The 15,505-nt window shown below is 40.2% G+C and overlaps 3 protein-coding genes across 5 annotated transcripts in view; all 3 read right to left on the bottom strand.

Annotated features, from left to right (window-relative positions):
* The window catches only part of col12a1a (collagen, type XII, alpha 1a), a 62,748-nt gene extending 58,652 nt beyond the window's left edge, over window positions 1–4,096 (bottom strand). For all 3 annotated transcript variants that reach the window (XM_018732163.2, XM_018732158.2, XM_029258332.1), the window contains exons 1-2: window positions 3,935–4,096; window positions 2,866–2,990 (exon numbers count right to left, since the gene is read on the bottom strand). In XM_018732163.2, coding sequence (XP_018587679.1) covers window positions 2,866–2,947 — 82 coding nt within the window. In that variant the 5' untranslated portion in view covers window positions 2,948–2,990; window positions 3,935–4,096. The remainder of the gene's footprint in view (window positions 1–2,865; window positions 2,991–3,934) is intronic.
* Window positions 4,097–7,258: 3,162 nt separating this feature from the next.
* On the bottom strand, window positions 7,259–9,074 carry LOC108921637 (cytochrome c oxidase subunit 7A2, mitochondrial-like). Its single transcript, XM_018731187.2, has 4 exons — window positions 8,960–9,074; window positions 8,354–8,443; window positions 7,806–7,887; window positions 7,259–7,452 (listed from the first exon to the last, which is right to left on the bottom strand). Exons 1-4 carry the CDS (start codon window positions 8,975–8,977, stop codon window positions 7,394–7,396), a joined length of 249 nt encoding a protein of 82 aa, XP_018586703.1. The 5' UTR covers window positions 8,978–9,074; the 3' UTR covers window positions 7,259–7,393.
* Window positions 9,075–9,517: 443 nt separating this feature from the next.
* On the bottom strand, window positions 9,518–14,363 carry LOC108940972 (cell cycle control protein 50A-like). Its single transcript, XM_029258236.1, has 7 exons — window positions 13,982–14,363; window positions 13,171–13,290; window positions 12,422–12,529; window positions 12,094–12,181; window positions 11,833–11,979; window positions 11,331–11,537; window positions 9,518–10,714 (listed from the first exon to the last, which is right to left on the bottom strand). Exons 1-7 carry the CDS (start codon window positions 14,234–14,236, stop codon window positions 10,521–10,523), a joined length of 1,119 nt encoding a protein of 372 aa, XP_029114069.1. The 5' UTR covers window positions 14,237–14,363; the 3' UTR covers window positions 9,518–10,520.
* Between the last annotated feature and the right edge of the window lie 1,142 nt (window positions 14,364–15,505).

Genomic DNA, 15,505 nt, shown 5'->3' with positions numbered 1-15,505 from the left:
AAGACCTCACAAATGGTCTTTTCATTAGTCATGTGTTCAGCTGCAATACGACGAAGCCTCAAAGAAAGATGATGAGACAGAATATAGACGTGGGGAGAAGGTGATCCGGATGGGACACATGCGTACATTCATTTACTTTTCATGCATTCATATTTATCAATCCAATAATAAATCCTTGGGCTAATAAATGAATCATATGCTGTCGGCTACTATGATGTACAGTGTATTGTATTGTACTTTTTAAATAGTACATATCATTGCTGAATTATTATAGCTTGTAGAAAGATGATGTGATTTTGGCATGCACTTTGCAAAAAGGATGAGCAAAAAAATAGCTTTTTATGGCATTTGGAGCACCTGGTTTTGCTAAAAAAAAAAATTAACATGAGGTTATGATCAGCGAGAAGGAAAAGGCTTGCGGAGGAAGGGAAAGTAAGACCCCCTCCTGTTCCTGGTGGGAGGTGTGGACCCCAGCCGGACATGCAAGCAGTGGGTGACACCGGGGAACGGGAGGCAAGAATATCATCGTAAAATAGTGTTGAGAAGCCAGAGCCGAGGACGCATGTAGCGCACAGACAGACAACAACAAAATGACCTGAGCGCAAGCGTCATCTGTGCAGGGCAAAGGAGGAGCACCAACCTGGGGCACCAAGCCGAGGGCGCGGCGCTTGCTCCCTTGCCTCGTCCAAATCAAACCCACCGCGGGAGGGGAAGTCTTCGCCGGTCACACTTTTGACCGGCTCGCAAAAATGGCATCGAGGACGAGGCGAAATCTAACACCAGGGGATGATTCTTAAAGCGCAAACGAGTTTCTTTCTCATTTATTTGCTCGGTTGCTGGAGATGCACTTTTACCCAAAGCATCCTACACAATTTTTTTTTTTAATTAGTTTTTATGTTTGATTTTTTTTTTTTATTCGACGCAGCGTCTCATGGTTTTTATGCAAATTCACTGAGGAAAATGGAAACGCCACATATAGCTCTTGGGGGACGCGAGACCTGTCAACGTAAAGATGATATTATTCCCAGAAGCGTCCTGAACCCTGACAGCTGAGAGCCCAGGGGAACGCCCCCCCCATCTCTCTGCACTGTGACAGTCCTGTTCAGTGTTAGCGACCTCTGGCCCCCGCAGGGAGGCTCCCGTCTCCTGCAGACACGCACCAGATGCCCGAGCAATTCCTCGACATGTGCTGACACCGAGCGTTTCTGCACAGCCGGGCTTCCCGGGCGAACGGCGGCGCTGCGCTGCGCTCCTCGGGGAGGCCAGCAGAAGCCTGAAGGGGCTCCTCTATTTCTGGCCTCTGAAGAAACCGCATAATTTATGATTGTCGCATTACATCTCTCCAAGCCATTAAAGGAGATATATGGGAAGGATGTTAAATGTCCATTCAGTTATTTTGTCTGATGTCCCAAGTTTCTGAAATATTTCCTTACATTAGCAGCGGAATTATAAGTTGAATTTTTTAATGGTATGGAATGCATTTTTATGATTCCAGAAAAACTTTAACTACATTATTATATATAATTATATTATGTGATTATTTATTTAAATAATGTACCACCAATTTTATGTGCTTTTTGCATTATGTTTAATGTTAGAAAAAACAGTATAATATAAATAACATTAACAAAAAATTTAAACCAATGAGAGAAAATGGACTTTGTGACTTTATTTTCTTAAATGTGTTAATAAATTCACAACATGAATGTAACTTTTTCCCTGACACTTTTATATGGTGAGTTTTATATTCCTTTTAAAGGAAACATTTGAAATGCATGAAAATTAAAACAAAATACTGAAAAATAAAATAATGATTACTTTTGTTAGAAGAATTTATGTATCACGGTAAATGGCATCTATTAAAATGTAGATACGTCATATATATACTTTAATGTACATCTGTTTTGCTGGTACTGTAGATCCAAGTCTAATTTTTAGTGATTTTTTTTTGCTGACTAAAAATATTAAATTATTCTGTAATATCAATTTTGAATAAACAAGCAGATTTAAAGCAGAAATTCTAGATGCACATGTAATTTTAAAAGTCCCAGATTTAATACTAGTCGAGGACTTTAAACACTGTCCAGCAACAGACTGCAGCAGCAGTAGATACTGACATGTTACATCCCAGGGCTTTTTGATGACGGCCTTGAAAGAGGGTTTCAAGTACATTCCCCACATACGAAACTCGTGGGGTTCTGCGAAGTTTGAAAACCTCACGCCTCACATGGATTCGGATGTTGAAAATGTCAGTAAAGCAGGAGGAGGAGGCTACAGATCTCTATAAAAACGTTACAGCTTTTGAAAACGCCCTCTCAAGAGGTGGGACGGATGAATGGATGGACGGACGGCCGGTGCTTGCATACCTGAACTCTGCTCTTTTCATTAACAAAGCCCACACTTTGCAACAACATTTTAAAAGACAAATTTCATACTTTACAGTGCAAAATTCCAAAATAAAAAGCACCTTACAAAGGTATGTGTACATTTAAATCATAAGCTGTGTAAGTTAATGAACTCAAAGAATAATCCGTCAAACACATTTAAAACAGGTTTTAAAACAGATGCAATTTAAAAAAAGTGACAAACCACATGAGTGAAATGCACATATTCATGATTCTGTATTGTTTATTAACCTAAAGCCAAAGGTAATGTTTTATTGCTCAGTAACATTTATACTTAACTAGCAATAATGAGAAAATGAAGCTTTTTCATTTTTCAGAATTGTACAAATCAGAAACCAAAAAAGGAAAGTAAGATAACGTATGATTAATTAAAGAATTTTAATTAATATTACAGGTAATGCAGGAACTGAGGACGAAAGAGAGGAAAAGAGAGCAAGACGAGGGAGGGATCAGGAGGTACCTTGAGCCTCCACAGACGACACGAGCGCTGCAAGGAGAGCAGCCACTGCCATCCACAGCTTCATCTTCATCTTGTAGACCATCAGCCTTTGAGCCTCCAGCCTTCTCAGCAGTACATGGACGGGTCTGCAAAAAGAGCACGGGGCATTAACCATTGAGGGTCTACAGGCTAAAGGCCACCCGAGACTCCACAGTCAGTGGAAAACGGGTGGAATTAAACTTATTTTCCATTAGAGTTTAAGAGGACATTGTGAACGCACATTCCTGTTAAAAATTATAAAAGCATTCCAATGCCAAAAGGAGTGAGGTTTATGCAGGTTCGTATGCAATTGAAGGACACGAGGTACATGAGTCCATTTCAGCGGCACAATAGCGACCCCTGGTGTTGATGGCACGATTTGAGCGCTCGAGGAATTCCAGAGATACTTCCCAAGTGGCGAGCGGCTCGAAAGCCTTACAAGGCGTGGAATAAATCTGTGCTTTTGAAAATAATGGAACACGAATTAATACGAAATTAGCGCAAAATGATTATACGGTGATTTTATAGGGTCGTCTGAAATATATAATAAAAAATGAAGAAAAATAAGCTCCTGTAAAAACATCATATGGCACAAATGTTAAAGTATTTGTCTAATTTCACAAGAAATTATTCCAGTTTTTACAGAAAACTAGCATTTCAGACCCATAAAATAAATATAAGCCCACATACAGAAACCAATCTTAGAGAAAAAATTTTAAAGTGAAAGTCTTTTCCGACTTTTTATAATTTAAATAACAATCAAACTTTTTAACGACAAGTTTACACAGATGCAGAGCCCAGTGCAATGAATGCAATAGCCTAAAAATACGTCTTTAAATTACTCAGGAAAATTTTAAAGTTGGGTTCCAAAAGAAACCCCCTCATTTTTTTTCAGTGAAGTGTCCTGAGAATGAACAAAAGCGCAGATTTTAAGCATTCTTTCCAATCCCGGATTAAGTTCAAAGTATATGAAAAAGTTTTTTTTTTCTTCTTTTTAAGTGTCAAAGGTAAAATTGGTAATGTTTAATTCGATTTCAGGATGAATGCTAACCTGTGGAAATGTGACTGCAGGATCAAATTGTTTAAAAAGAGCAGTGAAAAAGGAGCGTCGCAGTCCCGCGGGCGCTGCACGAGCCGGGCGGAGAGGCGGGCGGGCGGGCGGCGCGCGCAGAGGAGTCCTCCACAGGAGCCGCGGTCCGAGTGGGAAGCGCCTCCTCCCCGTCCGACCCTTAATAAGAGGGACTTCCCCCGGTCTTACGATGGGTGAGCGAGGAGCCGTACCCTCCACACCCCCTCCCCCCCCCCGCAACCCCACCCAACCTCTGGCCCCCCTCCCGCCCTGCGGCGCGCGCCTCCGTGCACCTTCACTCCGCGTTCCTCTGCCATTACCGCTCGCTGTGTGGGGTGACCTCACTGCTCGCGCTTAATTCGTACTTTGGCTTAGAAAAGACTAGTAACAATAATAATACTAATAATAATATTAACAACAGCAACAATAACAATAATAATAATAGTCTATTGTAAGCCAAAGTCCCAGGTAAGCGCGAGCAGTGAGGCTATTATTATTATTCTTATTATTATTATAGTGATATAATAAGAAATTAAGAAAAGGAAGCTCCTGAAAAGACAGCATATGGCACAAATGTTAAAGTAATTTCACAAGAAATTATTCCAGTTTATACAGAAAACTAGCATTATTATTATTATTCATTACAATAATAATGACTGTAACTCGTTTATTGTTTTCTTGTTTTTCCTCTTTTTATGACATTTTCTTGTGCTTCTTGTAGTCCCTCAGTGTCTGTTTTAATTTTACTATTATTTTGTTTTATTGATAATGGTCATAATCTTCATCCTCAGTACTGAGCTGTGATGAAGCAGAAATGTGCACAAGCATAGACATGTTTTAAATGTTCATGTTTTTCACTGTATCCATCCATTATTCAAACCTGACACTTATATGCAGGTGAGGTCTGGCTGCAATGTGCAAAGCTGTGTTTCTCCCCATTGCCGTGGCAACCACTCCAGGAACCCACCCATGTACATGGGTTCTTACTTCAAGGGCAAAGAAACAGATGTTGATTTGGGAGTCTAAGGGTTTTGGAGTCTCTAGTTTTAAAAAAGAAAAAAAAAAAAAAACCTTTTTTCCACATTTCTAATTTACTTGGAAGACAAGGGGATGTTTGCAGCATTTTTTCTATAAAACCAAAATAACTTATATGTGTTTCACATCCTACTGGTGGGGCTTCCGTCTAAACTGTGACTTCAGTGTGCTCGGCAGGTGGATTTTACGACTCGCAGTACTGCCTTTGAAGTGTGGGCCCACCGGACCGGGCCTGTGCCTGCACTAGTGGCGGAGTCTGTACCCTGTTTACCACTGTCAGGCTTTGCTTATGCTAACTCACATATTGCACAATATGCCTTCATTAACAGGTACAACATGAGCAGATCGTAAGTGGTCAAATGGATTTTGAAGGTCTGTAGAAACATCCTGTGGTAAAGACCACCCCCTACAGACACAGTGGAGACATGCAGATGGCTGAGCCCCTTTAGCCTTTACTGAGTTGATAACTAAGGCAAATTATAGGTTCAACAACCTACTTCACCATAATTTACCCATTTATATAGTGTGGTATTCTTCCTGTACCTTATGAAGTGTACTACAGAAGGAGAGGGATTCAAATCCCCCGAACCCTAAGGGACTTTTGGAGTGTAAAAAAAAAAACACAGCTCTGAACATCATACTACATGCATAAATTTGGGCAGTTATGGACTGACAGAAGTGGAGGAAACTGTAGGACCTGGTGGAAATGTCAACTTCCATTTTTCCATAATAAGGAAAGTTACATCTCACTGTGATTTTAAGGCATCAAACAAAAAGCATTGTATAATCAATCCACAAAACCAAGTCAGGAAAAAAATACAAAACACTTTACAACACCGAGTAAAACAAAAGAACATTAACCAACTGTATCTTCTCAGAGCATCAAGCTTGTCCTTATAAATATGTCCCAAGCAAACCTGCCCAACACATTTGTGTCAGTCTGCCAGAAGCTGTGCATGTGTGTATTTTTCCACAGATTATGCTTCAGAAGAGCTGAGCAAACAGATAAAGATCAAAATCAGTTTTTAGTAATACACTACATTAATGGAGCTTTTCAAAATGAGCTTTTGAACATTGCAGTAATATGATGCAACTAAAATTATACTGTAAGTAACAGTGTATGGTGTCACCTCATGCAAACCTTTCCACTCAAACATGGCTCATGATAGCAAAGCAGGTTGTTAATTCATTGCTTAACAGTTCCCCCCCCATAAGTGTTATGAAGTATTTACCCTATTTTTACACCAAAGTATATCTCCTGCAGTAATCCAGGGTAAGTACCTTGACCCCAAATGGGAGCAGGACTTCAACTAGTAACTTTAAAGTTCCAGGGTAAAATCTTTAACCACTGCATTACCTGCTATTCCCTTTCAAGCTAGAATTTTACAAAACAAAACAAGCCCTTCCTGGTTGAAGAAAAAAAAAGAAAAAAAAAAGACATTTGTTTGCATGGGAAAAGGGGTGTAAACCATACGGAAACACTTTTCTTCCACTTTCACAGCCCAAAAAATATTGGACAGTTTTTTGTTTGTTCACACATGGGATAAAACAGGACAGCTCTACTCCCTTGGCCATTTGGACACAACCACTTATTGCACAAAATTAGATGCAGCAGCGATGACATCACACTGGAGGTGCACAGAAAATGATCTTGGTTTCCATTCTCAGTACCATGTGTGTCAATGAACCCTGATGTTGGACTTTACTGACAGACTGCACTGCTCAGCAAGACACTGATACTGTGGGCCTGGATCCAGCTTCAACAATCAACCCAAGAGGAATGCTGGGCCCAAAAGAATGCTGGGCCAGAAAGCTGTCAACTATTCATCTTGCTGCATAGGTTCTAGAAAAGAAATTTAAAACCTTTTCGTCAATTACAGAGGTGTGTTAATTACATAGGCTCAAAAAGTAATTATACATTTAAATTCAGCAAGTGACACAATGGTTAGAACAGTCATCTTGCTAAGAGAAGGGCCTGGGTTTGAATCCCTGATTGTTGTCCTTAATCAAGGAATTTACCCTGATGTGATACAGTAAAAATGACCTAGTTGCATAACTGGGTAAATCGCTGTAAGTACCTTTAGCGTACAAACTTCATATTACATGTTACCTTGGGAAGAACATCCAAGATGAAGTGCTAAAGAAATAATTGACAAGTTTAGAAAGCTTAGCAATAACTCATAACTGCAGTTTATGAAAATTCTCATCTTCACAGGAGCAAACAAAAAACACAGATCAGTACAGAACAGAAATTTATAGCAAACCAAAAACTGGCAGTATGACCATTTTTATTTTGTGCATCACAACAAATCAAACTTGATCCCTTGAACTGGAAACAGAAATAAAAATTCCCTGATGATTAACATTGTTTCAGTGGAAGAGGGAATTTTAAAACGGAACTGAACATCAATTGTTCTTCTTTGGAAGTGCTGCTCTGACCAGTTCATACACAACGTAACCGGATCCTGGGAAAGACACAGGAGAACCACCTTGTAAAACACATTCAAGTACAAATATTAGACATTTCCCATTGAAGCCAAGTATCGCTATCTTCAGAACTTCACAAATTGCAATTAACATCAGTTTTTTCTATGTAGTAATAGAAAATTAATCAAAACTCAGCATCTTGAAACATGACATTATAAAAATCTAGAAGTCATCAGTGGCTTTAAAGAAAGATGGCAAATATAGCACTCATTTTAATTGTTACAAATACTCAGAATAAAAACTTGTTTTCACATAATTCTAATACAACACTAAGCAGAAGAATTTGAATGGTCAGTTGGAAAATGTTATCCTGGTGTTAAAATGATCTTACCCAGAACTGTCAGACCCATTGTGAGCTTGTAGAGAAAGGAATCGCTACTTCCACCTTTCAGATGAACTGGCATTCCACTTGCCTATTCATCAGAGGAGAGGGGGAAAAAAAGCAGAAGCTAAACACTGCTGCTGCACAGGTCTGAATATAGATTTTGTCAATGAGTTCACTGAAAGAAGCCTTCGACCGAACAATAAATTTTACTACTGTAGGCATTTGTCTGCCGTTTTCACACAGCTGGAGGGCAGTCAGCTGTTGAAGCCCATCAACAGCAAGAGCTATTTTCATAAATATACACATGCTTTCATACATACAAACTGCACATGTGAACACAAAAACAATTCTTTATGCTTCCTGATTAAAAGCCAATTCTTTTCTATGGAAAAGGACAACAGTACTGCTTTAAAGAAAGTCAGTGTGGAGTAATGTATCAAAACAATGTACCCATTTGAGCTAAAATGTTCCCTTAACCTCTGTGGTAATTCACAGTTTACCAAGCTTGAGAAGGGCCTGTTAAGCAGGTAAAACCAACAGAATTGCTCTCCCACCTGGAAGGCCTTCTGGGTCAAAGGGACCTTGTTCTCTACAGGCCTGCAGGAGCTACTGCAGATGGTCCGTTTAGAGAGCAGCCGGAGCACCTGGTAGCAGTAACAAGAACAAAACAAAAGTGTCTAATAATAAAAATCATCAGAAGCAAGCATCTATCCATACTATAGTAATAACAATGATTAAATGAACAAAACAGTCAAAGAAGCACTCAACAATAAACATAAAGAAAATAGTTATAAGATAAAAGCCTTTAGGTTTAGGCACATGATTATTTGGGGCTTTTGCGCCACCAAGAGGCCGAAGTGAATTTAAAACTTACTGTATAACGATTCATTTCCTGCTAAGCGCAAATTTCTAACTGGTGCAGATAATGGAACGATTTTTTTACTAGAGCTCAGATAATGAAAAATGTTAAAAATCGTTGAATAGTCTACAGAAATGAAAACTACAGGATACAGGTAACTAGTGCCACACACCAGACTGACCAAGTCGCTGCCATTGATTGAAACATGATGTCAAACTGAAAATTAGGTTCAGTTACAACTAATTTGGAGGGAGGGGGAAGAAAAAAAAAAAAACAAATCATGCGAAGTCTGCGCACATACCTCCAGGTGCCTGAACATTTCGAAGAAAAGTCGTCTCGTCTGACAAGACAAACACAAGGACAACAGACGTAGCGCTTCCTCTTCTATCCCAACAGCCACTGCACATTAAAAACACTTCCGGGTTTTCATCACCCCCCTTTTAGCTTCCGGTTTACTTACGAGGGAATTTTTTTTTCCCCTTTTTTTTTTTTTTTTTTTAAACGCAACTCTTGTTTCCGTTAAACTTTTGACGGGTAACAATACATACTCCGCTTCTTCGCTTACGTAGGATCCCACAGCCGTCTTCGGTTTAAAAGGATATTCGTGTTGACGCCGCACGTTATCACGCATTTCTCAGATAATCAGTATGAGGAAATTTATTTATCCCGACAGCCCTTGCGAATTTAAAGAACTTCCTGATTGCGGTAGGAATTAATCATAAATAACAGTACAGGTAAAAAGTACAGCCTGTAGTTCAGGTCTTTACAAAATGCAGCAACCAGATTATGTATCATTTTACTTATGTTTTATTAGTTTACAAGCTAATGAATTCCCCGAGAGGAATCAACACAATAAGAGAACAATCGCTAAAAACAAATACAAAAAATAAAACGCACAATGGCCAATTTAAAGTATTACACTGTGACAAATACGTGTTCGATTTAAACTAGGGTGACAAGAGAAAACCAAAAAAAAATATATAATCCCTTAAAAGCAGGTGATGTGGAAAATTTGGTCCCCGCCAATTTACAGTTCGCTTGAGTAAATGTTCTCTCAGCAGCTTCTCCCTTCACAAAATATGACTTCAAATATCAATTACATCAAACTTAACGTTTTAAAAATATACAAAACCAGGGATCACCAGGATATTTTATAGCCCAAAATAATATAAATATCAAATATTGTACTGCTTTCATTTTACCTTAAAATTGTAAAATTCACATTTCAATAAATACTGAAAGAGCAGCAAATCTGCCATCATCATAAACATGCGCTGGACTATATGTGACCGAGTGTCACCCAACAGCCTGAACATGTGGCACATTCAGCTTCAGAGTCTGTTACAGCTGGCTTTGGGGATAAACATTTTTTTAAATAATAAAACAGTAACAGTACATTCACAATTGTTAAACCATTTTTGTATGGCGTCACAACTTAAAATATTACCACATTTTAAGTTCCGCTCTTGCTTTCAACGGTATCACCATATACGCTGGTCAGCAATATCCACTCAAAATACATTTACTTACATTTGCTTTTAGAGAAAAATTGAGAAAAAAATAAATGGAACTGTAGCCCTTACCCTACATACTGACCTTAACAAATAACTACAGAATTAAAGCTCAGCCTACTGAAGCTTATCTCTGCAGTTCAGCAGTTTGATAACATCCTTTTCCACCATTGCATAGCAGAACCTCACTGACACGAGGCGTCCCTGGAAGGACAATGAGCAAATGGTTCGGAACACACACAGGACAGAATATCATGAGGAGCAGTGCTTGGACGTTTTAGGACGCAAACAGCAGGCAGCAGCTGACATGCAACAGTGGGCGCTTCTGTGACACCCCTCCCCCCCAGCACTTCAGTTGGGGATATCGGCGCTGTTGTTGCGGTTCCCGTACTTGTGGTGGATGATGAGCAGGACCACACCCAGGAAGAAGCAGACAGAGCCCACAGTGATGTAGGCAATGCCCAGAAAAGGGTTCTTGCCCCCCATCCAAGAGATGGTGCTCAGGATCATGCGCTTACGGCCCTCAAAGCTGCGCACTGGGTAGTCTGAGTTTGTGCCGTTAAGGGCAACAAAGGAACTTTAAACTCCTCCTCATTTTTCAAATAAAAACTGAACATTTCTGGAAAGAATTTTTTTTAAAAGACACTGTAAAACTTTTCTCAAAGAATTATCCGTTATTAAGGAGAACTCCTTGCTCATAAAAAGTAAACTATTAATACTGCCAGCTGAAGATATTCTGGAAAAAGCTACTATTATTGGATATTTTACACACACGCACACTTTTTTTTTTTTTTGCAAGAATCATGTGCCTGCATCCAGATCTCTCCTTCCGTTGCATTGTTTACACACACACAGTACTGCTTTAAAGTATGTGAACCCTATAGAAATGGTCACTATTTTTAGTAGTTTATACAAGAATAAACATAAAATGAATAAATGCTTGATTTACACACCTGATTCTACTTACCTACTTGGCTTAGCCAATGCAGCTTGGGGTTCACTTATTTTTGAACCTGCACTACTTCCATTTTCTACTACATGCATGTGCATATATATACACTGTATAGATATACTGTGCGTGTATGTATAGATATATATATAAAACTTCACACCGCCATCCTCTTCTGAAAAGTATGTACAAGCTATGAATAGTAAGGATACTGTAAGTGACATCCAGTGTATAGTTGCCTCTGGGTAGGGTTGGGGTCATGTTGCTCTTCTTCTGGATGATGCGGTATAGTTTACGAAAAGTGGGCAGCGCCGCTGTCCGCATCCACACAATAAAGTCTTCATTGACAAAGCCATTGTTTTCGGGGTCCGTGTCCAATTCGTAAACATATTTGCGCCAGTTAACAGGCTTGGTTGTACCTGTATAGGGAGGAAAAAAAAGACATTACATGATTTTTTTTAAAAAATCTGCTGTTAGTTGCAACACGACGTGTTACCCTAGGCTGTAATTCGTTTATCACTCTCTTGCAATCTTGAAACTTTTTTCCTTTTATAAACTATCCCTGTAAGCCACCTTGGGCAAAGGCATCAGCCAAATTATTACTATTAATAACAATAAGAAAAAAAGAATCATCTCTTTGATGATCCTTAAAATCTGCAATAGTTATGGTGCAATAAATACCCTACAACTATGACTATGTCACTATTATTTTACCTTGGAAAACTACTGTGAGATTAAAGTTGTTGCCACCAGGGTTCCTGAATTTAACGTGTTTGTCAGTCCACCAGGCAATCCCCTTTTTCACCAGGGGAATCTGGGTTCTAGTGCCATTGGGATCTATGTAAAACAGCTCCAAAGTATCTGAGGAAAAAAAAACAAATGAAGATAAGGGCATCACTTTTGTTAAATTCTTTTCTTCTCAACCGATATGGCTAAAATGAAAAAAAATCCCTCTGTCGGAAAAGGTGGCGTTACCATTGAAAAGGCTGTTGGCAATCGCTCCGCATGGGGCGATCGGCTTGTTGTCATGGCTGCGGTATGGCTCACACTCTTTGCTGGGGTTCTGGATAAGAAAATGCATTCAAAGGGAAAAACTAACATTTACATGCACTGCTCGCAAGGTTCAGCCACCTTAATAGAAAGACAATAAGACTAAAAATAATGCTATTTTAAGTCCAAATTAAGATAATTAATATGAAAACACCAGTAGTTTCACTGTTTCTCAAGCATGAGACCCCCCATGAAACTCAAACCCCTTTATCGTATGAGCTTGTGGTTATAAAGAAACCAAGGTCCACATCACCCTCAGAGACGCCTTGTCACCGTTCAGCTGGCTGTCATCCCTGGACTTGACATATCGCCTGTGGTTCTGGTAGAAGTTGGACAGCCCGTAGTACATGAATACATTGCTCTGGGAGGGAACAGGTGAAATAACTCATTAATACTGTTCCACTGATGAATGGATGAGTGACCCATTGTAAGTAGTGTATCTAGCAGGGTAAGTCACCTTGGTGAATAAGGTGTGTGGGCTGATAACACTACACAGAGTTCATTGGAAGCCGCTTTGGAAAAAAGCATCTGCTAAATACATACATGTAAAATGTAAATATATGGTCACCTTGACTCCAAACCTCAGAACATGCATTGCTCTGATGGAATATGAAAAGTCCAATGGAAGCATTTTCATAATTAAAGCATCTAAACATGAAATAAACTGTATGGATTTTAAAATCTATGGCTGCAAATCTGTCTTCGGATGGCACCTCTTATAAAAGGATAAATTATTTAAAATATTCCCCTTTTAATTAGGAAAAAAATGTATAAATATAACATAAATGTTGCTACGTATCTAGTATGGATTGTGTGCAGTCGGTGAGTAGTTTGCTCTCTGAAATTGATGACTCATGCATTAACAAATGCTGTTGAAGGCCACATGTAAGAAAGGCAATAATCAATCAATTCCAAGTGCAGCGCTGGACCATTAGAGCTTCTAAAAACGGAGCGAGGGAAATAAAACCTGTCCCGAGTGGGGTCTTGCGTTTGCGAGCGCACCTCGAAGGGCTGCTCCAGAGAGAAGGACACGGCGCACTTGCAGGGGATGGAGCTGTTCCAGCTGTACGTCTGGGAGCAGGTGAAACAGGGACTGGACGCGTCCACACCGGTGTAATCCACCTACAGGTGACAGGTGACGACAGGTAGATTATGAGCACTCAGTTACACATGACTCTTACCATCATATTCACATGAACACACCTGCTACAACTGCGACAGCAGGGGGCGTACTGGTTAGAGCAGGTGCCTTATAATCCAGAGGTCCTTGGACTGAATCCCACCTCCTGCTGTTTACCCTGGATACGGGTACTTACCCTGAACTGATACAGTAAAAAATGACCACGCACAATGAACAGGTAAATCAGCGCAAGCAGCTTAGCGCACAAACCCAACCGTGTGAAGTCACTTTGGAGAAAGGTTTCCCACGAACCATGAAATTTACACCCACACATCTTTCAGAATTACAAATAAATGCACATATTCCAGAACATAGCATACATAAAACATTCCCAAGTTTCGTACCCCTTGCCCTTTCCTGTTTTTTTGTAGTTAATGCTTGCAATAGGCTATCATTTTTTAGTAAAAATAAAAAAAAATCTGTTCGCCTTTGTTTGACTAACCCTCTGTGTGTGCGCGCGTCTATATATATATATTATATGCACACATACAAATACGTGTGTATAAACGATTAAATTTTTAAAACATATGATGATGGGCATATTCGCACATATTTTTTTGTCGGAAAACGATTTACATACATCTAATGTACACATGATGACAGAAATGATGATAACAAAATTATGCGGAGAACCTCGAACTCCCTGATGTTGTTGGAAGTGACGAAGAGACCGATGCCGATGGGGATGAAGATGAGGCCGATGATGAAGAAGGCGGGCAGCACGGTTCCCGCCGTTAGGATGGGCTGCCACGCGGGCAGCCGCTGCTGCTTGAACGCCGTGTTGTCCGGCTTCTTGCTCTTCGCGCTCGGCCCCGCGCTCGGACCCGAGGCTGCCGACACCGAGTGGTGGCCGTCCTCCTCCTTAGCGTTGTAGCTAGACGCCATCATGGCGACACGAACTCGGTCGGAGCCGAACAGCACTGGGGGGGGCGGCGAAGAGAGACGGCGAACGGCGGCTCTGCGGAGGAGGAGCGGATTACACACCTGCGCTCTCCATGGCGGAGCGGCCGGTCATCGTCACGACGCAGAGCGGGAGCGGGAGCGGCCGCTAGGGGCGCTGCAGGCCACGGCGAGACGCAGAGAGCGGACGACGCGACGTCTGACGCGAGTCTCGGTGGCCTTCTTGCAGTCCTCATCATTCATGGTCTTACTTTTATTAAAGTCATTATTATTATTTATTACATTTATTAATTTGCCCTACGCGTGTTCCCAAAGCGCCGTAGAGTGGTCAGCTGTTACCTGTTTATTACCCATTCATTGGGTCCTTTTTACTGTACTTCGCTTAAGGGCAGGAGTTTCCCGCCTTTTTTGCCCAAGGGCTACAGTCGATATTGTGAACTGGTCCGAGGGTCGCCATTTTGTGGAAATTGAAGTGACGTTCTGGATTTTAAGGCAATAAATTGTAAAGTTTTTAGTATTTCTATTAGGCAGACAGCTGGTAGTGTAGTGGTTAAAGTTGCTGCCTTTCGATTTCTTCTGCAGCTGGAGTACCCTTGAGCATGGTAGTTTTCTTAAATTGCTCCAGTAAAATTGCCCACCAGTGTAAATGAGTTAATAATTGTAGGTAAATTAACAGTATAAGTTGCTTTGGAGGAAAGCATAAGCTAAATGAATAAATAAAAATAATTTATAATTTATATTTTAGGTGTGGTGCAACTTCTAGATGGCATCTAATTATAACTACAGTATCACGTGACAGTAGAGTTTATAGTATTTATGGCACATTAGTATACATAAAGAACTTATAAAATGTTCATGCAGACGACATATTGGACATCCCTGCTCAAGAGTCGGATGGCAGGAGGTGGGATTCAGTGTTGTAATGTACTACTGGCAGTTCTAACCACTACTCCATAAGGTACAAGAGTTTTGTGATCACAATAGTATTAGTATTATTAATTTGTCTTATAAGTCCTAATGATTGCTCTTTAGTTTTTAATATTTTTGTGTTTTCCATCCATTTCCTAAAGCGCATCCACCTTTCTAGCTGTTTATTTTCCATTTCTCCTGACTGCTTTGTATTGCAGTCAACAGAAGGACTAATCTTTGCAGACGTTGTTGTCTTCAGCCATTTGTTGTGTAGAAGTCTGTGCCTCACATCTCCTGGCCTGTCAGATTGGATGTGAGGATAGGCTCTGGATCTCTGCAGCCCTCTGT

This window comes from Scleropages formosus, chromosome 15 (genome assembly GCF_900964775.1).
Source record: "Scleropages formosus chromosome 15, fSclFor1.1, whole genome shotgun sequence".
NCBI lineage: Eukaryota > Metazoa > Chordata > Actinopteri > Osteoglossiformes > Osteoglossidae > Scleropages > Scleropages formosus.
The sequence above is the reverse complement of the archived record's forward strand: the minus strand, read 5'-3'. Positions and strand labels throughout refer to the sequence as shown.

Coding starts and splice junctions, on each gene's coding strand:
- LOC108921637 (XM_018731187.2), bottom strand. Junction 7,888..8,353: donor TGACCCAGAAGGCCTTCCAG/GTGGGAGAGCAA, acceptor TCTGATGAATAG/GCAAGTGGAATGCCAGTTCA. Junction 7,453..7,805: donor AATGGGTCTGACAGTTCTGG/GTAAGATCATTT, acceptor TGTCTTTCCCAG/GATCCGGTTACGTTGTGTAT.
- LOC108940972 (XM_029258236.1), bottom strand. CDS start 14,236: ATGATGGCGTCTAGCTACAACGCTAAGGAGGAGGACGGCCACCACTCG. Junction 12,182..12,421: donor GTGACAAGGCGTCTCTGAGG/GTGATGTGGACC, acceptor TTTCTTATCCAG/AACCCCAGCAAAGAGTGTGA. Junction 11,980..12,093: donor TGCCAACAGCCTTTTCAATG/GTAACGCCACCT, acceptor TTTTTTCCTCAG/ATACTTTGGAGCTGTTTTAC.